General features: G+C 46.8%; 1 protein-coding gene across 1 annotated transcript in view; it reads left to right on the forward strand.

Moving 5' to 3' along the window:
• Nucleotides 1-26,739, forward strand: part of VSTM2L (V-set and transmembrane domain containing 2 like) — an 80,328-nt gene that overhangs the window by 33,841 nt on the left and 19,748 nt on the right. The window contains 1 exon segment of the mRNA XM_087959077.1: nt 20,603-20,772. Within this exon segment, the coding sequence (XP_087815203.1) occupies nt 20,629-20,772 (144 nt within the window). The 5' untranslated portion in view covers nt 20,603-20,628.

Genomic DNA, 26,739 nt, shown 5'->3' on the forward strand with positions numbered 1-26,739 from the left:
TGTGGTCCTTGCTGCTCTCTCAGCTTCATCGTTTTCTTGCAGACGTTTCATGACCCAACTAGGGAACATGATCAGGGCTAGACGGAAAAAGAGTTTGCAGAGATGAGGTGGGAGGGGAAGGAGGAGGAGGAGGAGGAGGAGGAGGAGGAGGAGGAGGAGGAGGAGGAGGAGGAGGAAAAGGACAATGGGGTCTTTAGTGCTATATGAGCTTCGTTGTTTTCTTGCAGACGTTTCATGACCCAACTAGGGAACTTCATCAGGGCTAGATGGAAAAAGAGTTTGCAGACATGAGGTGGGAGGGAAGGAGGAGGAGGAGGAGGAGGAGGAAGACAACAACAATGACTGTGGGGTCCTTGGTGCTCTATGAGCTTGGTTGTTTTCTTGCAGACATTTCATGACCCAACTAGGGAACCCCATCAGGGCTAGATGGAAGAGGAGTTTGCAGAGAGGAGGAGGAGGGAGAGGAGGAGGAGGGGACTGTGGGGTCCTTGGTGCTCTCTGCTTGTAGTCGTCTTCTTGCATACATTTCATGACCCAACTAGGGAACTTCATCAGTGCTAGAAGGGAGGGGAGTTTGCAGAGTGGGGGAGGGAGGGAGAGGAGGAGGAGGAGGAGGAGGAGAAGGGAGGGAGGGGGGGAGAAGAAGAGACTGTGGGGTGCTCTATGAGTGCTCTATGAGCTTGGCTGCTTCCTTGCAGGTGTTTCATGACCTAACTAGGTAACATCATCAGTGCTAGAAGGGAGAGGAGTTTGCAGGGAGGAGGAGGAGGAGGAGGAGGAGGAGGAGGAGGAGGAGGAGGAGGAGGAGGAGGAGGAGGAGGAGGAAGAAGAAGAAGACTATGGGGTCCTTGGTGCTCTCTGGGAGGGAGGTTAAGGCAGGTGGTGTTTGGGAAGCCAGAATGCAGATTGTGCATCCTCGGGGGAGGGAGTCTCAGGAACAAACAACCATGTGCAAAGTTCAAACTAACTACTTCCTTTATGTTCTGCCTATAATACAGGAATCCCCCCAGTCTGGCCACTTATTCTTGGGAACCATCAGATAATGTTTCCAAAACCCGCAGAGGTGGGAGGTCAGCCCTGGTCCTTTTGTGATCATGCAGTGACCTCAGGCTAGCTTATCCCAGGGTCTGGGAGGGGGGTCTGGGAGGGGCAGTGGGCAACCACAGGCTCCGCTCTGCCACTCAATCTCAGGGTCCACCTGGACTCGTGGCGCCTGGTCCAGTAGCCCGGTGGCCAAGGGTGCCCAGGGCGTTTTTCAGGCGGGATAATTTTGGCTGCCAATTTGGCCCATCCTGAGGGCAAATCTACAAAGAATAGTAGATGAGCTGCCATTCTTCAGCCCAGCCCTTTTGCGCTGAAGGAGGAGGAAAAACGTAGCTGGATTTCTAGTTTTATTCTATTTTCACTCTGGACTCTTTTGCAGCCTGAAGCGTCTCCGTTAGCAGAAAGGCAGGAGGGTTGAACGAATAACAACCACGCAGGGACGGTAATAACAGATGATGGCGAAGAAGATAAATGCTCGAGAAGTTAAACTATATCTTTCACGCGGGGGCAGGAAAATCCAAATGACCAGGGTTGGTTTTTTTTGTGTGTTTTTTTTTTTTAAAGAATGGTTTTAGCTTCATTAAAAATAGGCTGGCGAGGGAGTCCGAAAAATGGCCCAATTTCCTCTTTCCATCGCCTGTGATTTTCTGTTACGTGAATTCTGCCCGTTTCGTGCTGTTTTAGAAATGGGTTTCTGTTGGTTTGCTGAGCGAGCGTGAGACAAACGTACCCTTCTCGTATGCAGAGTGTGCAGACTGGAACACACACGCAAACACACAACACAAACACGGAGTCGGTGCTGGCTTTGCTGCAAAATGAGGCAGCGGCCTCCAGAGAGCTGCAACCAAGATGGCATTTGAGCAGGCTTAACGCGGCTCAGCGCAGGGCCCCCCCTTGCAAACAGAAGGGATTTGTTTTTTTTTTTAAAAAAGGGGATGTTACTTTTAAGGTTTTACCTGTGAAGGTGAGCAATCCATCCCAGCCTTACTGGGGTGGGGTGGGGAGGGGGGCAGGAAGGGAGTAACCTCTTCCAAATGAGCCAATTTGTAACCTTCCAAACCAGAGCGATTCTTATTGGAGGAGGAAAACGAGAAAAGGCAAACGAGACAATAGACGGGTAGAGAGGGGATTGTAGAGGGCAGAATCGCAGGTCTGGCAAAGACAGAGGTGGGAGGGAAGAGGCAGGGGTGGCCCACGCTGTGGTTCGCCAGCAGATAGACAGGTAGAATTCTTTATTGGCCAAGTGTGATTGGACACACAAGGAATTTGTCTTGGTGTAAATACTCTCAGTATACATAATACTCTCAGTATACTCTCAGTATACATTCTATTCTGTTCTGTTCTGTTCTGTTCTATTCTATTCTGTTCTGTTCTATTCTATTCTATTCTATTCTATTCTATTCTATAAAATGAAAGATACATTTGTCAGGAGTCAAGAATCATCAGGTACAACACTTAATGATAGTCAGAGGGTACAATAAGCAATCAAATCATACTAGGAAACAGTCAATCTAAATTGTAAGGATACAAGTGACAAAGTTACAGTCATACAGTCACAAGTGGGAGGGGATGGGTGATAAGGAGTGATGAGAAGATTAACAGTAATAGTAGTGCAAACTTTGTAAATAGTTGAACAGTGTTGAGGAAATTATTTGTTTAGCAGAGTGACGGCGTTGGGGGGGAAAAATGTCCTTGTGTCTAGTTGTTCTGGTGTGCAGGGCTCTATAGCATCGTTTTGAGGGAAGGAGTTGAAACAGTTTATGTCTGGGATGTGAGGGGTCTCTAGATATTTTCACAGCCCTCTTTTTAACTCGTGAAGTAGACAGGTCCTTGATTGAAGGCAGGTTGGTAGCCATTGTTTTTTCTGAAGTCCTAATTATCCTCTGAAGTCTCTGTCTGTCCTGTTGGGTTGCAGAACCAAACCAGACAGTTATAGAGGTGCAGATGATGGACTCAGCCTGTGCAGACGGCAGTGGAATCGGACCGTGGGGAAGAACGGGAACCAGTCTGGGAGTCTGGGGAAGACTCAGACTCGGGCCCTGCATCCGATGCAGAGATGGGGCCAGGACCGTCTGGGAGTGGGGTGCTGCCTCTGGAGCCTTCGAAGTCTGGTAGCAGCAAGGCAGAGGAACAAGGGGAGCCTGTTCCCAGTGCACATGTGTGCAGAGCTGCCAGAAGGCAAGAGCAACTGAAACAAAAGGGGAGACTCAGGAGTAAGACTGGGAGGTGATTGCCCTCCCATAAGGGATAAAAGTCAGGCCAAGATGATGAAAACTTTGCAGGAAGCAACATCGCTCAATCGGTTCAGAGTCATCCTTGAAGTTCTTTGTACTTCGGTTGGTTTTTCTTGTACTTGGACGGTTTCTTTTCTAGTAAATTGGATACTTCTGTTTTTGGCAGCATGCCACAGAACTGAAAGGTGAGTGCTTATCTCAGGGGACTGTTTGAGATTAATTCTGGCTGGGAATGAAAACAATTCCCAGTGTTGAAATAAAGTAAGTCTTTGTTTTTAAAATAAGTGTGTGCGTAATTACGGTTTAGGAAGCCTGGGTCAGAACAGCCCATCTGTAAGATCACACCTGGAATCCTGCACGCAGGTTTGGTTGCCACGAGATAGAAAAGATGTTGAGATTCTGGCAAGAATGCAGAGAAGAGCATCAAAGAGGATTAGGGGCCTGGAGGATGAAACATAGAAAGAACAGCTGCAGGAATTGGGTATGTCTAATTTAATGAAAAGAAGGACTAGGGGGGGACATAATAGCAGTTTATTTGAGTTGGGGGTGTCAACCTATTTGTCAGTGTTCTGAGTAATGCATCCAAAGAAATCAGAACTCTGAGGCAGGAGCATTCCTCAAAGAACACGTTTATTGAATACATTATATTGTCACAGCTAGCGAAAACTAACTCTGAAAATTTCCCAGAGCAAGAGTGTAACTAAAAGAGTGAAAGTTTCCCTCCCCAAATGTCCCAGGTTACATTGTCCAATAAGAGCAGTTGGCAGGCTCCTTGGTCACTCCTATTCCTCCTTCCGCTGCCATCTGCTGAGATGACCTTGGTTCCCACGGGAGAAGATTTTGTTTTGTCTGCAAGACAGTTTAGGTATGTCCTCTCCCACCCACACCCCCTTAGTATGTGGTAACGATGAAGCAGCAAAAGAGGTCTTCAGCCAGGTTCGATTCCGAGTTGGCACTATTCTCCAAAGCACCTGAGGGAAGGAGGAGAAGCAATGGGTGGAAACTAATCAAGGAGAGAAGCAACCTAGAACTAAGGATTTCTTGACATAGAGAATAATTAATCAGTGGAACGACTTACCTCCAGGAGTTGTGAATGCTCCAACACTGGAAGCTTTTAAGAAGAGATTGGACAACCAGTTGTCTGAAATGGTTGTAGAGTCTCCTGCCTGAGCAGTGGGTTGGACTAGAAGACCTCCAAGGTCCCTTCCAACTCTGTTATTCTGTTACCTTGTTCTTTCAAGTGACCCTCAGCTGTTCTTCTCTTCTCTGTGGATGGTGATGATGGGTTGTCTCTTGGACCCTTGCTGGTCTTCCCTGGGCTGCATTCATCTTGCCTTCTGGTGGAGAGACGACCTCGAGGAAACTATGCAGAGATGGTTTCAACTCACAAGAAAGCCAACATGCTTGAAGACCAAGAAGCAAAGAGAACCTTTGGGAGAAATCCAGATTGGCTCCATTCTAAGACATAAGAGGAAGGGAAGGAGAAATTAGACAGGCTTCCAAGAACTTGATCACATCTATTGGGTGCATCAGTAGAGTTCTTGTCATCCTTTGTTTCCTGATCTAGCTGAGGTCATTGGTGAGGCTCGTATTGTTGATGCCACCTCAGTAGAGTTTCTACAAGGTCATTTCTAGGTGACCATCTATGGAACAAAGACAATCTGGAAGGTCCCACTGCCTCAGCAGATCTGACAATCATCACATTTGATGACATCATGGGATTACAGCATCCACACCACCTCAGCCAAGAAAGACAAGGACCTTGGTGTCCAGGCTCTCTGAGAAAGGCAAGTGCTGGAGGACAGCAGATTGGGCAAGTCCAGCATAACAGATGTCTCTTTTTTTGACTCCAAGGAAGCAAAAATTGGAAGGAGATGGAAGCCACGTTCTCTGAAGTGGAAGACTTGGGTGAACATTAATCAAAAGCATTTTTGGACTTAACTGAAATCATTTGTAGAATAACGATATGTTTTTTTCTTCTTCTTTGCATCAAACTACTGACTTCTTTAGATCATGGATAGCTTCAGAAGTGGTTGATGAGTATTTTCTATTATTGCTATTTGATTGGCCAGCTTTGCTGGCTGGGGAATTCTGGGAGTTGAAGTCCACCCATCTTCAAGTGGCCCATCTTTGTAGACAGCATCTGAAAATCTCTCCATTAATCTTGGTTTCCACTAAGACTGTGGTCGTGTTAAGTGCTTCTCTTTGTTTTCCCCCTTTTTTCAAAAACCAAGCAAATACAACAAAATTAAAATACTGTGTTTAAAAAGAGTCTATTTCCCAAGGTTAGTTTTTAAAAAAAAAGAATAGAAGAAACAATAGACTACAGAGGAGTCTGTATGAATTCATATATGACATTTAATTAATTGGAAAGCTCAGTATTCTAAAATAAAATTCAATGCTGCCACATTACTTTGACAAACACACACACAGCGAGAAAGAGAGGGAGGGAGGGAGAGAAAAAGAAAGAGAAAAAGAAAGACAAAGAGAGAGAGAAACAGAGAAAGAGAAAGAAAGAGAAAAGGAGAGAGAGAATGAGAGAAAGAGACAGAGAAAGAAAGGTAAAGAGAGAGTGTGAGAGAGAAATAGAGAGAAACAGAGAGAGAAAAAGGGAGAGATAGAAAGAAAGAAAAAAGAGTGTGAGAGAAAGAGAAAGAGAAAAAAGAGAAAACAGAACGAGGAAGAAAAAGAGGAAGAGAGTGATAGAAAGAAAAAGATAAAGAGAGTGAGAGGAAGAGGGAGAAAGAAAAAGAGAAAATGAGAAAGAGAGAGGGAAAGAGAGAAAAAGAAAAAGAGAGAAAGAGAGAGAAAAACAGAGACACTCATCTCTTTTCAGGATTTTTCAAATCTGTTTCCTGTTATGTTAATTTTTTCAGGCAGAGAGATGTTTAAATACAAAAAAAAAGCTAATAACGAACATGGCATTTTATTCTTTCAGTGTTTTCTAATCACAAATCTAATCTATTTCTTGTGGAACATTGTTTTATAAGCTGTAGAAAATACAGACAATAAACCAATTGGAGGATTCATTATGAAGGATTGTTGATTCTCTTTAGCAAACGGAATGATTAATTGGGAGGATGGTAATGGGTATCAATTTGCTTATAATGTCGACAAAACCGGAACGAGAGAAGGGGGTGATTTATACAGGGTAATTTTAGCAGCGCGCTAGTGCCAGAAATAGAAATATATATATATATATATATTTTGGTGGTCAGTTCGAAGACTGGATGAATTACATTTTAAAAAATGGTGTGCAAAGGAACCAGTGCAATCTATACTGGTAGTTTGGAGCCCAAATTTTGGCGCCCAGAATTTCTGTCGTTAAGCGAAACATTCGTTAAGTGAGTGTGATTTTTCTAGCTGGAGTTGTTAAGTGAATCACTGCAGTTCTTCGGTTATAAAGTGAATTGGCCTTCCCCATTGACTTTGCTTTTCAGAAGGTTGTAAAAGGGGATTGTGTCTCTCTCTCTCTCTCTCTCTCTCTCTCTCACACACACACACACGAGACACTGTGACCATCATAAATAAGAACCAATTGGGCCCAGGGTCTGAATTTTGATCCTGTGGCCATGGGGATGCGGCAACCTTCGTAAGTGTGATCAACCTTCATAAGTCGGTTTTTTCAGCGCCGTCGTAGCTTTGAATGGTCGCTAAATGAACAGCAGGAAGTCCAGGACCATCTGTGGTCTGTTCAGATCTTGATTCATTTCTCCATTTTTTAAATTATTATTTTTAAATTCAAAACAACCTTTTGGGCTTAATGTCAATGTTGTCAGGATTCTGGTGGTTCCCCCCACTTAAATCATGAGCCTCGAGCCAAACTTCCAAAACTTACAAAGGATTTATTGGGAGTTAACATGTCCGGCACTGCCTGGGTGCAGCCGACTCTGAAGCACATTATTCACTGTCACCCTTGATCCTGGTTCCCCCCTCCCCCGCACACCCCCGGGTGTATCATAATTCATATCCTCCAATGGGACACATCCATAGCCAAGAATCATCAATCATGCTCACCAGTTAGAATTTTGCACAGCAGAAACTTCAGTCACCTAGAAACTATCTTTGAAAACATTTATGGAATGCACTTTTGGTTTCCAAGCTGCCGTACTGCTCTTTCAAACCCCTTTCCCCCCCCCTTTCTGTTGGCAACTCTAAAAGACCAGAGAAATATTTTATGAGTTGACAAATGTTTTATTTAAGATATTTCCTTGATTTTAAACGCGGGAGTCCCTCATCGTTTATCAGAGGTTGCTAACGGTTTGAACGGATGAGCCCTAGTCATCATACGAGAAAAATAAAATGGAATGAATTTATTTGAAACTGAGCAGAATCCTTTTTGCTAAATGCATTAAGTGGGAACAGGTTTCCATGAAAGTTTAGATTATGTAAAATCCAATATTTGAGGGGCTGGGGGTCAACCTATTTTCCTGAAGGCAGGACAAGAAGCAGCGGATGGAAACTAACCAAGGAGGGAAGCAACTTAGAACTAAGGAGGAATTTCCTGACAGTCAGAGCAATTAACCAGTGGAATGATTTGCCACTAGAAATTGTGAATGCTCCAATACTGGAAGTTTCGAAGAAGAGATTGGACAACCATTTGTCCGAAATTGTGTAGGGTTTCCTGCCTGGGGCAAGGGGTTGGACTAGAAGACCTCCAAGGTCCCTTCCAACTCTGTTATTCTATTCTCTCTTTCTTCCCGCTTTAAAAGAAGAACGAGGCTGAAGAATGAGGAAAAAGAAGACAGAACAGCAGGCAGAAAGGGGCTGCTTGTAGTTTCTAAACTTTTACAGTCCGTTGCAAATATGGATCGGAGGCAGAGTAGTCAATAGGTAGGTTTAATGTCAGAGAAAAATGACATGGGCATGCGCCACGGGGGAATCCGGTGTGAAATTGAATTTGTACCTATTGATCAGGAATCGAATTCTAATTTGATGGGAAACCGTTCTGCTAAGCAGAAAAGAATCAAATTCCTGTTTGAAATGCAGGGCCCTCTAAACTTTCATTTGCTTTGGTTTATATTGTGCGTTTTGTTTGAATCCAAGTTGAGGGTTTTTCAATTACGCATCCCTCGATGGGGAGAGGAAGGGGTTTTAAGTGATGGCGGCCACAGCCGGCAAATGGAGCTTTCACCTTTCATTCACTGCAAAGCATATAAACAAAAGCTGAGCTTCTATCGTCTCTTTGCAGCTGCCATTTTGACTTTTTTGACACACACACACCCCCGACATTCCTGCAGCTAGGAAATTCATGCCATGTACAAGATGAAGAAGCAGGCGAAGGACCTGGTAGAGAATTTAAAAAAATAGAATTTTTAAAAAGCATAATCTGTTGAGGTGCAGGTGTTCTACTACACCGTGAGGATGTAAAAAAAAAAAAATGTTATTTTACTCCAAGGCGGATGCAATTATGTTCAGCACCAATTTCCTATTGTTTTCACATCCCTGCCTTTTTTTTTTTTTTTTTTGTAAGAAACAGCAAATGCTGCTAATTAATATTGTGTTGTGTTAAGTGTCGAACGGAATGTCCAGGGTAATTCTGCTTTTTTTTGCATATTTGCAGAAAATCCAATGCAGGCACTCACAAAAAAACAACAACAACTCTAGGTGAGGATATTAGAAGCCGACAATTTAATTAGGCAGTTGGATAAAACTGGGCGGGAAGAAATTGTGTAAAAAGGCTGTAACTAGAAAAGGAAGAGGCTGTCAGACGAGAGAGAGATGGGAGAGAGAGAGGGAGGGAGGAGAGAGAGAGAAGAGGGAGAACAAGAGACAAGAGAAAGAGAGAGAAACAGAGAGAGAGAGAAAGAAAGAGAGAGAAAAAGAGAGAACAGAGAGAGAGAGAGAGAGAGAGAGAGAGAAAAGAGAGAAAGAGAGAGAGAGAGAGAGAGAGAAAGAGAGAGAGAGAGAGCAAGAGAAAAGAGAAGAGAGAGAGAGAGAAGAGAGAGAGAGAAGAAGAAGAGAAGAGAAGAGAAGAAGAAGAAGAAGAAGAAGAAGAAGAAGAAGAAGAAGAAGAAGAAGAAGAAGAGGAGACTGGGGTCTCCTCCCTGCCAGCCTTGGGGCAGATGTTCTCAGCAGCGTCATAGGGTTGCAGAGCTGGGAGGGTCCCCCAAAGGTCATCTAGTCCAACCCAGAGACAATGCATTTTGCTTCTCCCCTGTGTTCAAGGTTGGTACCTGCCTGTTTGCTGGGAGCACCCATCATCTCTTTTGAGGGAAAAGGGATTTTGTTGGTGGGGGGAGTGGGGGGAGGAGGAGGAGGAGGAGGAGGAGGAGGAGGAGGAGGAAGCTACGGTTAGGAATCTGTGGCAACGAATTACAAGAATCAATTGTTTTCTGTGCCTCTTGCAAGAATCTCTTATGCAGACAGACAGACAGACAGACAGACATATATAATTGTGGCCTGCTGACTCTCTTGCAATCCCTTCCTCTGCAATCTCTCCCCTAGTCTAGAGAATAAAAGGGGAAGAACCAGACAGGGTTGACTGGGGAATTCTGGGAGTTGGCGTCTCTTCAAGCAGCCAAGGCTGAGAAACACGAGAAAGGCCCCCCCCCCCCCCGCTTTCCTAAACCCCACCCCACCCCCCCCCACCCCCGTGTCCCCCAGCCAGGTGGCGTTGTGCCCAGCTAAGCCCTGAGGTTAATTAAGATGGTGGCTCCCCAATGAAAGCTGGCCGGGAAAAGAGGGGGGGGGCTCTCCCCCACCCTCCAGCTTTTCTCCTGCCTTAATTGTCTTCAGATCCATGCTGCAGAGCTGGGGGGTGGGGTGGGGGCAAGGGGGCTCCTTAAAGAGGATAATTAAAACAGCTTCTCCCGAGCAGCTGTGCATGAAGAAGGGAAGGGTGTGCGGTAGAGAGGACCCCCCCCCCCCATGTGTGTTAGATGAGTGGGTGGGGTGGGGGCTTGGAGAAAAACCCCTCCCCAACATAAGAGACAGACAGAAGGGGGCTTTATGTCCCTCTTGAACGTATCCAGGCCTTTTCATGCCGAGAGCCCCCTCTCTGGACCGATAAAAGCTGTGCCAGGACTACGCTACCCAGAATTCCCAGCCAGCAGGGCTCTTAGCCAATGACCACTCTTGTCCAGGCTGGGGTTTTGGGGGTGCTTGTCCTGCTCCCCTTCCTCTTGAGGCCACGTCTGTACCTGGGAGGAGGGGAGAAGGGGTGCCCTCCGGTTTAAAAAGACTAGGATGTTCCGACCCGGCTCCCCAAACACGACCCACTCTCTGTAGTTAAATCAATGATTCCTTTATTAGGAGCGCCGACAGTCCCGGCAAAATGTCTCCCTTTCACACACACACACACACACGCACACACACACACAGCAGGCTAACAAGTGTGTCCGTCCAGGTGATGGACAGTTGTCTGGCACATCTATTCATCTCTGCCCACTGCCTTTGATCCCCAGAGCCAGGATGGGGCTTCGCCAGCAGCAGTGGCTTTTCTGTCCCAAGGTCCGGCCCATAGATTTCCCCTGCTCTCCTCTCCTCTGCCTTCTGTGCATCTGAGTGTCAGGCACTGGACCCAGCTGTTCCTCCTCTTCCTTGTCAGCCGCCTCCAGACCTGGCTCTTCCGTCCCAAGGACCGGCCCATAGATTTCCCCTGCTCTCCTCTCCTCTGCCTTCTGTGCATCTATTTGTCAGGCACTGGACCCGGCTGTTCCTCGTCTTCCTCATCAGCCGCCTCCAGACCTGGCTCTTCCGTCCCAAGGACCGGCCCATAGATTTCCCCTGCTCTCCTCTCCTCTGCCTTCTGCGCATCTGCACATCAGGCACTGGAGCCAGCGGTTCCTCCTCTTCCTCATCAGCCACCTCCAGACCTGGGGGCTGTTGACTCTCCATCTGAGGGCTGATGGACAGCTCAGGCTCTCTCTCTCTCTCTCTCTCTCTCAGCTCCATTCCTCTTCCCCCCCCCAGGAGCTCTCAGGTTACCCTGATGCTGACCCTGACTCCCACGCCTCCTCCTCCTCCTCCTCCTCCTCCTAATCCTCCTCTTCTGATTCAGCTGCTGGAGAGGCTGGAGGCCGACAGGCCACAACACCAGATACAGGCACCCTGATTAATGGGGGAATCTAGCCCAACCCTTTCTGCTGGTTGTAGCCTGTTTGGGGGAGTCTACAGGGAGAACGGTTCAAAAAAGCCACAATTTGAGGGCAGAACCCAGTAATCGGTGGGATTCAAAAAAATAAATAAATTATTACCGGTTCTGTGGGCGTGGCTTTGTTGGCATGGCTTGGTGGGCATGGCAGGAGAAGGTTACTGCAAAATCCCCATTTCCTCCCCACCCCACTAACCTGCTTTCCAGCTCCTTTCTCCTGTGCAGGGCAACCAAAGGAGACCCAGCCGATCCGCTGTGTGTGTGTGGCTTGGTGGGCAGGGTGTTCTGTGGGTGTGGCTTGGTGGGCATGGCATGGTTTGGTGGGTGTGGTTTGGTGGGCATGGCAGGGGAAAGTTACTGCAAAATCCCTCTCCCCACCCCACTAACCTGCTTTCCAGCTCCTTTCTCCTGTGTGGGGCAACCAAAGAAGACCCAGCCGATCAGCTGGGACTCGATGGGAGGCAGAGAAGAGATGGGGTTGGCGGGCCCAGTCAGAGGTGGGATTGGCCGGTTCTCCCAACTACTCAAAATTTCCACTACCGGTTCTCCAGAACCGGTCTGGACTGGCTGAATACCCACCTCTGCCTGTAATCCAAGCCCCGCCCTTGTGTGTGTGTGTGTGTCTGTATTCTATGCAAGACACAATGCACAGCACACACAAGGCTGTTCAACCCCAGGGTAGGGGGAGAAGTTGGGTACACCCACCCACCTGTTGGAAGGAGGAACGCTTTGCCCCTGGGGGGAAACCTCCTAAGGGGATCCTGTCTGGGCCAGCCCCCTCACTGGGAAGGAGGTTTGGAGGAGACAGAAGGAAAAGACACAGACTAGGCCATAATCAGAGAAAAGGCGGCTGAGTCCACAGCAGGAATGAGGGCCCGGCAAACATCTCAGGAGGGACCCTCCCTAATTTCTCCAGCTGCAAAGGGGAGGGGAGGAGAGAGCGATTTACAGGAGCCAAGAAAGCCAACACAATCCTGGGTTGTGTAATCAGAGGCCTAAAATCAAAATCACACGAAGTCGTACCGCTTCAGAACACCCCGAAACCTGCACCCAGTTTCGGTCCCCACATTGCAAAAAAGATATTGAGACTCTGGGAGGAAATTCCAATAAGAGCAACTAAGAGGATTAAAGGCCTAAACATACGAAGGACGGTTGCAGGGTTTCGGTTTTGCCGGTCTAGAGAAGAGAAGGACCCAAGGGGGACAGGAGAGCAGCCTTCCAGTATTTGAGGGGCTGCCCCAAAGAAGAAGGGGATCCAATTATTCTCCAAGGCACCTGAAGGCCAGACAAGGAATAATAATGGATGGAAACTGATCAACGAGAGATTCAACCTGGGAATAAGGAGGAATTTCCTGACAGGGAGCACAATTAACCAGTGGAACTACTTGCCACCAGAAGTTGTGGGTGCTTCAACACTGGAGGTTTTTAAGAAGAGACTTTTCAGCCACTTGTCTGACATGGTAGAGGGTCTCCTGATAGAGCAGGGGGCTGGACTAGAAGACCTCCAAGTTCCCTTCCAACACTGACTTTCTCTTCTGCTCCTGCAGCCTGCTGCCTGTGTTGTGCCTGCTCCCCATTGGTCAAGGAGCTGCATGGATTTCCAGGCGAAAGAGAACTACAGAGAGAGAGAAAGAGAGAGAGAGAGAATGAGAGAGAGAGAGAGAAAGAAAGAAATTATCTTGTAAAACCAGCCAGGAGATGGGGTGGCCTCATTAAGCCCCTCGCGCTGTATTTTCCACTGCGCCCTGTTAAGATGGATTAAAGGAAAGCGATAACTGTCTGAGATTTCTCCAGCTCCAGGGGACAAAGACGTATTAAGGGTATTAGCCTTTTCCGTCAAGCTTGATGCTAATTTGCTACTTGGACTGATGAAGGGACTCAGGGGAGGCTGCGACGCCTGGTCCAGTGTGCGAGACCCCGGCCTTCCCCAGGATGACAGATATGGGTCGCCAGGGAGACGGGATGCTTGGATAAAACGGGTGGCACTTGGCCGGCTTGTGCAAACGATGCCCCTGGCTTCGTTGTGGTTTCTTAAGTCTGGGCCAACCTGGGGAACCAGCCTAGAAATAAGAAATGATTTCCTGACAGTGAGAACAATTCCCCAGTGCAATGGTGAAATGCTTTCCGGTTTGGCACGGTTCGAGCAAACCGGTAGCAAAAATTGCTACCGGTTTGGCCAACCGGTATTTAAAAAAGCCTCCGTGGATCAGCTGGGACGAGAAAAAAAGAGAAAAGCGCAGGATCGGCCCTCCCACCCACCTTTTCTTTATCCCCTCAGCTGAGCCTCAGCTGGTGTTTGGAAAGGTGCATGTGCGAAATGCGCGATCACTGAAACTGTAGGGAAACGGGTAGAATCCCACCACTGCGCCAGTGGAATGGCTTCCCTCCAAAAGTATTTTCGGGGGGGAGGGGTGCCGTCCAGCCAATGTATGGGAATTAGATAGCTAGGTAGCAATTGTGAGCTGTCCCCTTAAGGGAATGCATCATGGTAAATGTAGTTAAGGTATCCTGGGAAATGTAGTCCATGTCACGTGACCACATCTGTAATCCTGATTGATTACTAAATTGACCCTCAATGGGTTGGGGGAGGTTTCTTCACTCTTGCCTGAACTCACGGACTTATGGTAACTACTGCTACAAGATGGGAGGAAAGGGATAAGGAGATAACCATCTTTTTGCCTACAAGACAGATATGCAAAGGATTTGGACCTTAAGAAGAACTTCATCACAAATGTGAGTTATGAGGATACCTGATGGACCAATAATGAAGACTTTGTATGAATGTTTTGTTGAGTTTATCTATCTGCATCTGTACACAAGACAAAATCTATCACTGTACAGAATACAGGACAGTCAAAAGATGGTTAGGTTTTCAAGAAGAGTTTGGATGGCCATTTGTCTGAAATGGTATAGGGTCACCTCCTCCTTTGGGCAGGGGGAGGGGGGAAGCTTGTCTGAAATAGGGCCTCTTTCTCGAGCAGGGGGTCAGGCTAGAAGTTCTCTAAGGTTCCTTCCAACTCTGTTTTTCGGTTCTGTTCTAGTCTCCAAGGCGCCTGAGGGCAGGACAAGACACAACAGGCGTAAATTTATCAAGGAGAGAAGCAACCTAGAACTAAAGAGAAACTTCCTAACAGTGAGGACAATTGACCAGTGGAACTGCTTGCCACCAGAAGTTGTGGGCACTCCATCACTGGAGGTTTTAAAGAAGAGATTGGACGGCCATTTGTCCAGAATGGTATAGCATTAATGGTGCCCAACCTTGGGAACTTTAAGACTTGTGGGCTTCACATCCTAGAATTCCTGAGCCAGCCTGGGTTCTAAATGCCGAGGTTGGATACCCCTGGTTTAAGTTCCCCTGCTCAAGCAGAGGGTTGGACTACAAGACCTCTAAAGCCCCCTCGACCACTGTTACTGTGGGCCTCCAAAAAGTCCTGTAGGAAAATGCCACCCTCTGTGTGGGCATGGGGGTGCTGTTAGGATTTGCATGCATGGAGTAGGTTTGGGGCTGCCTAAGGACATCACGGACTTCCCAGAAATTGAATGAAAGGAAAACATGAAAACAATAGTATTAATTAACACTATTTATAATATTATCATATTATGATTAACATTCCAAGAACCAAAACAAGCTATCAATAGACTCAGAATCTATCCCTCCTAGAGAATAGAGTAGAGTAGGAATAGAATGGAATGGAATGGAATAGGAATAGGAATAGGAATAGGAATAGAATAGGAATAGAATAGAATAGAATAGAATAGAATAGAATAGAATAGAATAGAATAGAATAGAATAGAATAGAAGAGAATAGATATTGGAATGAAGAGAAGAATGGAATGAGAATGGAATGGAATAGAAGAATATACAAGGAAGGGAAGAGAAGAGAGAGAGAAGAGAAGAGAAGAGAAGAGAAGAGAGAGAGAAGAGAAGAGAAGAGGAGAAGAGAATATCAAGAGAAGAGAGAGAGAAGAGAAGAGAAGAGAAGAGAGAGAAGAGAGAGAAAGAGAAGAAAGGAACAGAACAGAACAGAACAGAACAGAATAACAGAGCTGGAAGGGACCTTGGAGGTCTTCTAGTCCAGCCCGTATACCAGTTCAGACAAATGAATGGAGAGACAAATACAGGTAGTCCTCGGCTTATGACCACAATTAATTCTAGCATTTCTGTTGCTGAGCGTGACAGTTGTTCATTGAATTTTTTTTCTCCATTTCACAACCTTTCTTGCCACCTGTTGATAAGTGAGTCCTTGCAGTACTTAAGTCAGCCCCACAGTCCTTAAGTGAATCCGGCTTCCTCATGGACTTTGTCAGAGGATCTCAAAAGGGGATCCTGTGGCCCCGGGAGGAATGACACAGCGACTATCATAAATACGAATCAGTTGTCCAGCCCCTGAATTTTGAATGGTAGTAAGTGTGAACAACGATCCTACGTCACTTTTTTTTTCCAGTGCCATTGTAACTTCCAACGGGTCACTAAAAGGAATGGTTGTAGGTGGGAGGACTTGGTTGTCAGTATTCCGTTACATAAGAGGGTAGGGGGTCGGTTTGGATGGCCTGAATCACAAGTATCCATTGTGTGTGTATGTGTTGCGTGTGTGAAAAGGGCAGAATGGTGACCACAATGGTATATAATCAGCACCCTGCCCTGTTTCTACACGTGTAATTCCTAAATGCCTCCCCTTTTCCCAATTACATGGCTGGCTGTCAGGATTCCAGCGGTCACCCCATTTAAATCATGAGTCTCGAGCCAAAACTTCAAAAGGATTTATTGGGAGTGAACATGTCTGGCATTGCCTGGGTGTAGCCAACTCTGAGGGACATAATTCACTGTCCCCTTGACCCTGGTTTTCCACCCACCCCCTGGGTGTATCATAATTCATATCCTCCAATGGGACACCTCCATAGCCCAGAGGCATCAATCATGCTTTCCAGTTAGATATTTGCACTGCAGAAACTTCAGTCACCTAATTACCATCTCTCAAAAACTATTTATGGAATAAACTTTTGATTTGCAAGCTGCCGCGCTGCTCTTTCAGACCCCTTTCCCTCCCTTTCTGTTGGCAACTCTAAAATGGCCATAGAAATGTTTTATGACTTGACATATTTTATAAAAAGAAGTTTCTTATGCAAAACTAATCCTGCTGAATTATTTACTTGTCTGCTGGTCAGATGTGCTGCAAACTCTGATCGTCAGGCAGGGAAAATTGGAGTGTGCATTGAGTTCCTCATTAAGTTGATTTATTGCGCTCATGCCTATAAACAAGAATTTAGTTGACTAACGGTCAGCAACAATTAGCACTAAATTAGAGTCAACAAAATTCAAGAGGAGTTAAGACTTAGACCGTTTGTGGGGGACTTCCGGTTTGAGCTTCTTCAGCGACAGACCGAAACCTCATCTCTGCGAGGCTTCGATCCGTGCTCGCCGCTGGAGCGCCCCGAGCTGGCTGGTTTCGGGGCTAAGCCACCCCGTAGAGGTGTTGAAGAGGGGGGAGACTGCCAGCAGGGTTGAGGAGAGCCGCATCTCTCCTCCCCAGCTGGCCATTACTCCCTTTCCCGAAGGCGGTTGCAGCGGTGGTCAGAAATGGCCACCACAAAGAAGAACTCGACCAGAAAAGAATGTGCAGGAGGAAGATAAGAAGATAAAGTTTTGGTTGACCGGGTCAAACAGCAAAAGCAACAAATAAGGTACCCTGGAATTGAAACTGTTAAAAAACAATAACATTGTTCCCTAAGAAGATTTTTAAGCTGCAAAGGAGAGAGAAAAGGGAAAAGATTTGGTTTTCTCCTTTTCCTATACTGACAGCTAAGAGACTTAAGCAAGAAATTGGGAAAAAATCCACTTTGACATCAATAGGCATTTAATGCTGAAAATAAAGTCAAAGGGATAATAAAGATTTCTGGATAATTAAAAGCTTTTGAAAACAGGAAAGGAGAGAAAAAGAATAAAAGGGCAGGATCTGGAAGGGAGGAGACTGACTGGAATTAAAAAAAGAACTTACAGCAAAATCTCAACAAGACTTCCAAAAGCAAGAAATGCCTGCAGAACAAGAAGATTGCGACAAAGAAGAAGCCATCTTTAATGAACAAGTAATCTTAGATGGGGGGGAGGAAAGGGGGGAAAGAGAATGGAAAGTTTAAGATTGGGAAAAACAACTCCAAAAAAAAAAAAAAATAGAGTGAAAAATAAGTATAAAATCAGAAAGCAACAGAAGAGGGAAATGCAGAAGAGAGAATTAGAACTAGACAGACAAGGGGGTAAAAAGGGGAGGGAGAAGATGAGAGAGAAGAAAGAAAGGAAAAGAAGTTATAAAGGACAGAAGCAAAATATAGAGAAACAGGGCCTATTTAGAGATAATGGGTGAAAATTTAATAGAAAAAGGGATTCTGCAAAGGTACATAAGATAGTATGGTAATATTAGAAGTAGAAATAATTTTAGAAAATATAAAACAATATATGATTAAAACGTCTGATAAAATAGCTATCATAATTCAGTGGAATGCTTGTCAATAAATAAATGTAACAAAAGGTATATTTAATGATTTATAAAACACATGTGAAGAGAAATAAGGGAAAATTAATTATGGAGATTATATGTGTTTTTAAGGAAGTATGATATTTAATTGAAAAGAAGTGTTAAAGATGTTAAGATTTTAATGATTATTAATGATAGAACTGAACTGGAATGGAATGAGGGTTTATAATTACATATATTTACAATCTTTCTTTTTTAAAAAAAGAATATAGTGTGTATTATAAGAATGTACCAAGCAGAATTCAATTGGAAGTTATCCATTATGTATTATATTGAAGGTCATAACCTTAAGGTATACATTGAAGTTTAAATAAGAGTTGAATGGATGTAATTAAAAGATATAAAGGTGTCATACTCCAATTAGTAACTACAGGAGAAAATTCGTTTAATGAGAAAAGATAATATGAAATTGAAACAGAACAGACAAAAGTATAAATATAATGATTTGAATTGAGATGAGATAATCAAAATAAAATTGAGAAAATTAAAAGAGGGGAAAAACTATATAGAAAATGTAAAATAGTATAAGATATGGAATAGAATACAAAAAGGAGCATGAAATTGAGTTTTGTGTCTATATAAAGAAATTCAACCCGGGACCATGCTATTTTCAAAAAAGATGTTTTACTGGTATTTTGTATGTGTGAAAACCCAAATAAAACTTTATTTAAAAAAAAAAAAAGACTTAGACCGTCTGTGGGAATAACAGGACTCCGGGCTAATGACTTGTTTAATTCCACTGCCCCTTCTGCCTGCTCTTCTCCTATACTCAGGGGTGGGATTCTACCAATTCGGACCAGTTTGGGCGAACCGGATGTTAAATTTGCATCTGTTTTGCTGAACTGGTAGTTGAACTGGCCAGCTGGCCTCACCCGTCCCACCCCGCCCCTCCCAGAAGTTTCCATACAGCCCATTTTCGATGCAGGTAAGTGCAGGGTTTGTGAGGCTCTGGGAGGGGGGAAAAAATGAGCTTTCTGGAAGTACCAAAAGTCTGGAAACGGGCCCGTTTCCAGCTTCTGGAGGGCCTCCAGAGCCCGGGGAGGCCATTTTTGCCCTCCCCGAGGCCTGAGGGAAGCCTCCGGACTATGGGGAAGGTGAAAAATGGCCAAACCCGAAGTACCAGTAGGCCACGCCCACCATGGCCATGCCCACCCAGCAAGTGGGCAGCGAACCGGTTGCTGGGATTTTGGAATCCCACCCCTGCCTACACTCATTGTGCAAACCCCGGTCGTCTTTAGGAGTCGGTGGTGGCGTTATTTCGTTTTCTTCCCAGTCTGTTCTTGAGCCTCCTCTGGCTAGAGCTGAGGCTGTTCTCACCGGCCGGCAGAGCCGGGCACGCCGTTGGGACCACGGGACCAATTTTCTGACAATCCCTGCCCGACCAACTGATTTCCCCAACAATGCTGGCTTGTCTGTGTTATTTAGTCAAGAGCAATTGCCGTCTTAATTGTATATTCTCCAGATAGCCCCTACCCTGAGCTACTGTAGTATTTATTTTAATTGGCTAATTGATTAATCATTTGAAAGAAGATGGCTAATTAACTGGAGGACTGGGAAGTGATTGACAGCTCCGGGTTGTGGGTTGTTGTTTTTTCATGGTTTGAGGAATGGAAAAAGGGGGAGAGGGAAGGTATTTCCCTCTCCTCCAGCCCAGGGATCTCCAACCTTGTCAACTTGAAACCTGGAGGACTTCAACTCCCAGCAAAGCTGCCTGGGGAATTCTGGGAGTTGAAGTCCGTCTGGCTTACAGTTGCCAAGGTTGGAGACCCCTGCTCCAGCCCTTACTCCCAGCTTATGATTTCAGGAAGTTGAGATTTGGGGTGGTGGTCCTTGACCCGCCCTTCAACCCTGGATGCTGGGTTGCTCTGAAGTCACACCAGATTCTCCTACTTTATAAAACCTTAATAATTCCACACCTGGAATCCTGCATCCAGTTTTGGTCACCCACATTACAAAAAAGAGGTTGGGACTTTGGAAAAAGGACAGAGAAGAGAAATCAAGACGATTAATGGCCTGGAGGCTAAAACATAGGAAGAACGGTTGGAGGATTTGGGTTTGGCCAGTCTAGAGAAGAGAAGGACTGGGAGGGACAGGATAACAACAGGATTCCAGTATTTGAGGGGCTGCCCCTAAAGAGGAAGGGGTCAACTTATTCTCCAAAGCACCAGAAAATAATGGGTGGAAACTCAATCAAGGAGAGAAGCAACCTGGAATTAAGGAAAAACTTCGTAACAGGGAGGACGATTCACCAGCGGAACTGCTTGCCACCAGAAATCCTGGGCGCTCCGTCACTGGAGGCTTTTAAGAAGAGACTGGAGAGCCGTTTGTATAGGGTTTCCTGCTTGAAACTAGACTAGGCTAGGGTTGGACTAGATGACCTCCAAGGTCCCATCCAGTCCTAGGATTCTGAGAGAGGTAAGATACATGATAGATAGACAGACGGAAGGAGGGAGGGAGGCATGGAGGGAACAGCTTGCCAGCAGAAGTTGTGGTAGCTCCGTCACTGGAGGCTTTTAAGAAGAGACTGGAGAGCCACTCGTCTGAAATGGGATAGGGTCTCCTGCTTGAGCAGTGGGGGGGTGGACTAGAAGTCCTCTGAGGTCTCTCCCAGCTCTATTCTAACCGATTGACGGATTGATTGATTGACTTTCCCAGGTGCAACATTCCCCCGGCCTAACGCATCTTGGTTTCCCTTGCAGCCTTTTTCACCGAGACCCCTCACGATATGACTGCCCGGGCTGGTGAGGATGTGGAGATGGCCTGTTCCTTCCGCGGCAGCAGCTCCCCTTCCTACTCGCTGGAGATCCAGTGGTGGTACGTGCGCACCCACAAGGACTGGACGGAGAAGGAGAACTGGGACAACAACCAGGTACTGCTGCTGCCCCCCACCCCCCCGACTGCCTCTCCCTGCGTGTAGCTGGATGTGGCTCTGCCAGTTTGGTTGGGATCCCATTGGGGGAGGGGGACAGTTTCTGTAAGCAACACCAGAATGTTTCCTTCCTGCCTTCCTTACAGGATTAGGCCAGTAATTTCTTCTAACAACCAGTTCTCCCAACTGCTTAGAATGTTAACAATTGGTTCTAGCGAATAGGTGCAAACTGGTAGAATCCCACCCCTGGCTACACCTACTGAACCGGTTGTTAAGAAATTTGAATCCCACTAACCTGGCTCTCCTCTTCAATGCATAATCAGAATAACAAATCAACAGAAAAACAGAATAAAGGATAACAGGATAAGAGAGTTGAAAGGGACCTTGAGGTTTAGAATTAGAATCAGAATTGAGCTTGAAGGGACACTGGAGGTCTTCTAGTCCAGCCCAAGCGGGAGACCCTATATCACTTCAAACAAATGGCTCTCCAGTCTCTTTTTAAAAACCTCCAGTGATGAAGCCCCCCCCCCCACAAGGCAAGCCATTCATTCCATTAGTTAATCGTTCTCACGGTCAGGAAATCATTCCCGATTTCTAGGTTGCTTCTCTCCTTGATAAATTGTCCATCCGTTGCTTCTTGTTCTGCCTTCTGGTGCCCATCATCCCCTGCCCAGGGAAGAACCTTTCCCAAGTGAGCCTCGGAAGAGGCCGATGCAACCAGGCGAGTCCCGAGAAATAAATTTTGCAAGGTTTTTAGCCCAGCCTGAACATTACTGGCTAAGCCTGTCTGGCTCCATCAAGACAAAAGATCGATCACTTTTGATGAGTCTCCCATCTGCGGAAGGATCTCAGCCGCCTGTTTTTTTATTCTCAGAAGCAGGAGAAGGTCCTCAAAGTTTATGGGCCCCCAGGAGCCCATCCATCCGGCCCCGAAGGGGGTCACCCTTCCAAGAACACATTTTGGATAGCGTCAAACGGCTTCAAGCCTCCTTTCTTAACCTTTCAGTTGGCTCAAAACTCTGGGGTTTTTTTTTTTTTTGGTCTGCTTCAAATCAAATTTCTCATCCTTGGCCATTTGAGGATGGGTGGGACTCCAACTCCCAGAATCCCCCAGCTGGCTAAGGTATAGAATTCTAGGAGTTGAAGTCCAGCCATCTTTCAGGAGGAGTCAAGGAGGATAAACGCTGTTTTCACCAAGAGCTGGAGAGCAAACTCCGGTTTGGAAGGAACCAAAGGTGGTCAGATATGTTGGATGCAGGGAAACTGGGAAGCCCCAAAGTGATGTCAGCCTCTGGGAGCATTGCCTGGGTTCGTTTTCTTCCTTGCTCCCCAAGAACTGCACCTCTCTTTTTGCTGGAGTCAGCAGAGGGCCTCCTCCCTTGTTTGATGCCTCCCTTCCTTCCCCTGAGGCCTCCCCACTCCCTTTTCCTCCTCCATTTCACTCCGCAGTCCCCACCCCCTTCTAGCACTGATGAAGTTCCCTACTTGGGCCATGAAAGATCTGCAAGAAAACCACCGAGATCAGAGAGCATCTAGGACCACCCCAGTCCTCTTCCACCTGCTCCTCTTCCTCCTCCTCCTCCTCCCCTTGCTCCTGCTCCTGCTGAACTTCCTTCTCTTCCCCTTACTCCAGCTCCTCCTGCTCTCCACAAACTTCACTCCCTTCTAGCACTGATGATGTTCCCTAGTTGGGTCATGAGACACCTGCAAGCTCAGAGGGCACCAAGGACCTCATAATCCTCCTCCTCCTCCTCCTTTCCTCCTCTTCCTCTTCCTCCTCTCTCTTGCTCTGCTCTCCATTCTCCACATCTCGGTGCTGAGATATCCTCCCCCCCTTAGCTAATCACAGATGATATAATTGCGTTCTCTGCAGCTCCTCCCAGCCCTTCAGTCATTTTTCCCAGCTGTCCATCATCTGATGCTCTGCAGGTCAGGAGTCCCACAGAGATAAGAAAGCGGGGCATGGCAAATGGCAGAAGCTGAGGTTGTTGTTGTTGTTTTTGCTCCATTAATTTGGCCATCGTGGACTCATGATTTTGGATCGTACGTTGAGGATCACCAGTCTTGCAAATGACAGATCTAACCCCGCCCAAAATTTAGAAATAATTTCAGGCGAGACCATGCTCATGGCTTATAAACACCAATCATTTGACATGGCTGTAGGATTATGGGAAGGTTCTTCCTGAAATTCTTGATCTTGGCTCACATCGACACCAAACAACGACAGTTGACTGGGACCGAACAAAAATTATTGGTCATGCCATGTGATGACCCAAAGGGGCGTGGCACAAAGGCAACACAGTCAGATAATCAGTAGGAGGCCCTTTATTCGCTCCAACTTTGCCCCCAATGTCCAGGTTATCTTCTGGCCGGAGAAAAACTCTCCCAGGAACAACTTTTGGCTGCAGAGAATCAAGTCCAAAATGTGGTCAACAAAAACTGTAACTATAAGTCCAATCAAGGCAAAAAGAGGTAATTAGTCCAGTAGGGCAGGAGCAAGAATTCCAGACTTAAAGGCACGGCAATAACTCAACATGGTTGGGAAGATGCCAGGAACACAGATAAGCAACAACAACACAGGATAAACTCACGTTTGCTCCCAGCAGCTGCCGCACTGAGCATGCATTTCTTTTAAAGTCTCATTCCCAGGTATGGCTAATGAAGGGAATCAGGGCCCTTTCCTCCCCTGTAAGCCACGCAACCCATGTTGCTCTCTTCTTTGTTCCTCCCTGCCTGCCCTATGTTGAAGAGGGGGTGGGCCTGGGTCTTCCTCTGAATTCCCTCTCCCTTGTTCTACCCCTCCCCTGCTCTGCCCAGCCGGACTTTGCCCTTCCCCTGTTTCCTCCACAGCCAACGGAGCCACACTCCCACTCCCTGCCAGCTGTTCATCTTCCTCTTCGGACTTCCAACTCTAACAGGGGCATGCCATGCCACTATGCACTATGCACGCAAATTTGTCGAAGCCTGGTATTCAGTGAACGGGTCAATCCACAAACATATCGATCGACAACCAGCCTACAAGCCTTTAAAAAGCCAAATCAACTGAGCGACGAACCAACTAAGGCGATAACCCCCAGGTGACTCACATGACCTCCAGCCAATGGGACCTCACTCCCAGATGACCCCTGCATGGCATGTCCACTCAGTCGGTCACATGACCAACTGACCACACCAGACCAGGGGTGGGACTCAAATTTTTAACAACTGGTTCTGTGGGCGTGGCTTAGTTGGTGGGCGTGGCTTGGTGGTCATGTGACTGGGTGGACGTGGCTTGGTGGTCATGCTATTGGCTGGGCGTGGCCAACTCCATATCACTCACATCGAGGCACGGATCTCCTCGCCTGGCCTCTCGTGACTGTGGGGATGCTGCAACAGTCGTAAGTGTGAAAAATGGTCATAAGTCACTTTTTTCAGTGCCATTGTAACTTTGAATGGTCCCTCCACACAAGCAAAGTACCAGCAAAGGAGGGGAGAAAAACTCCAGAGAAGTTCCAGAGACAGGGAGTCTAGTCCTGCCAATAATGTAATAAGGGTTAACGGAGAGGAAGTTTCTGCAAGCAACACCAGAATGTTTCCTTCCTGCCTTCCTTACAGGATTAGCCCTGTAATTTCTTCTAACAACCGGTTCTCCGAACTGCTTAGAAGGTTAACAACCGGTTCTAGCGAATAGGTGCGAACTAGTAGAAACCCACCCCTGCACCAGACCTATAAAAGCAGAAGAGAACTGAAACAAGACCGTTGTCAGGATTTTGGCAGTCCCCCCTCCCCATTTAAATCACAAGTCTTGAGCCAAATTTCAAAAGGATTTATTGGGAGTAAACATGCCGGCACTGCCTGGGTACAGCTGACTCTGAGACACATAATTCACTGCCACCCTTGACCCTGGGTGTATCGTAAATCATACTCTCCAATGGGACACATCCATAGCCCAAAGTCATCAATCATGCTCTCCAGTTTGAATTTCGCATGGCGGAAACTTCAGTCACCTATTTACTATCTCTGAAAAACTATTTATGGAATGCACTTTCGATTTCCAAGCTGCCGCATTGCTCTTTCAAACCCCTTCCCTCCCCCCTCCCTCCTTTCTGTTGGCAACTCTAAAAAGACCCTAGAAATATTTAATGAGTTGACAGCCCTTCGGCTGAAGTTCAGATGATATTTACCTAGACTGGTGAATGAAACATTTGGAAACGGGACAGCAGGCTGGGAGAACAAACGCCAGTGAGAAAGTTCTCCATCCTTCGTTTTCTTGTGTGATGGAGGGACAGGAAGAAGGAATGATGGGAACGACCAGAGCAGCTTTTGGCATTGCCAGTCTTGGCAAAGAGGGAAGAGAGAAGCAGCAGGCACTATTCTGATTAATTGTATTTGTTTATTCCATTTGTTTGCCACCCGTCCCGCTGTGGGGAGATTCTGGGTGGCTTACAACGTTAAAAGCAGTTGGACCTGTGATCCCCAACCTTTCCGGCTTTGTGACAAGGGGCTGCCCCAGAGAGGAGGGGGGTCAATCTATTTCCCAAAGCACCAGAAGGCAGGACAAGCAACGGAAACTAATCAAGGAGAGAAGCAACCTAGAACTATGGAGAAATGTGTTGACAGTGAGGACAATCAAGCAGTAGAACAGAAGTTGCCCTCGGAAGTTGTGGGAGCTTCATCCCTGGAGGCTTTCAAGAAGAGACTGGACTGCCATCGGTCAGAAATGGTGCAGGGTCTCCTGCTTGGGGGGGGGTTCAACTAGATGACCTACAAGGTCCCTTCCAACTCTGTTATTCTGAAATGGTATATAGGATTTCCTGCTTGAGTAGGGGGTTGGACTAGGAGACCTCCAAGGTCCCTTCCAAGCCTATTAGACTATGTTCTACCTCATGGAGTCCGCAACACACCTGTAGACTGACAGGGTGTGTGTGTGTGCTGATATAATGGGACAAGGTCAATTGGTAGGTAGCCTGGCCCCCATGCCAGGTGGGGCTTTATAAGTCACAAGCAACCCCTTGAATTGAACCCAGCACCCAACGTGCCTCTCTTCGCACCCCCCTCCAATGCAGAAAAATTAAGCCAGGCCAAGTCAAAATTCCCCACTCACTGTGCCACAGCCACCACCCTTGTCCACTTTGCTTCCTGCCAGGTGTTGAAAAATTCCTGTGGGTGTTGGACTATAGAGGACACTCCCCCGCATGGTCCCTTCCCACTCCATTATTCTGTTATTCCTCACTGCTGGACAGGCTGTCCTTACGGCTGGGAAAACGGCTGGGAAAACTGGGCTTCATCCTCCCCCAGCTGCCCCTCCCCCACTGTTGTGACTAGCCAGTAGCAGGTGCAGATGGCTGAGGAGAACGAGGACTCAGATGAGGGGCCAGGACCATCAGGGAGTGGACTGCTGCCTTCAGAGATTGTGGGGGCTGGCAGCAGCAATGAGGAGGTTCCCGAGGAGCCTGTGCCCAGTGCAAAGTGTGCACGCAAGGATTGCTAGGAGGAAAGAGCAGTTACAACAGCACAGGTGACTCGGGAGTAAGGCTGCAGGGTAATGGCCCCTCCTTCAAGAAGATAAAAGCCAGCTGTGAAACGAATGTACTTTGCAGGAAGCAAAGACGTTTTGAAACTCCAGCCTCGTGGACATTCCAGAATCCTGAGTTTGTATTTGAAGATGCTTATTTTACAAATTATTTCTTGTCTGTTCTCTTTTGGCAAGTCTCAGCACAGTTTGGCGAGGCTTGTGCTTATCACAGCTAATTATTTTGCAAAAGCCTTACAAGGTTTCTGTTCCTTTTGGATTGTGTGTGATTTGTTGGGAAAGGGTGAGGGTCAGAACACCCCCACCCTCTCCCCCCACCTGCCCCCTGGGCTTGCAGGGCTGAGCACCCCTCTCTCCCCTCCCCTTAATCTCCGCTCTCCCTACTCCCACCAGCCTTGCGCACCTTAAAGGCCAAGGGTTGATGGTCTTACCCCCCAGGCCGCCTTTCTCCAAGC

Source organism: Notechis scutatus, chromosome 3 (genome assembly GCF_049901735.1).
Source record: "Notechis scutatus isolate UNSWTSFEM ecotype Mainland chromosome 3, rNotScu1.2, whole genome shotgun sequence".
NCBI lineage: Eukaryota > Metazoa > Chordata > Lepidosauria > Squamata > Elapidae > Notechis > Notechis scutatus.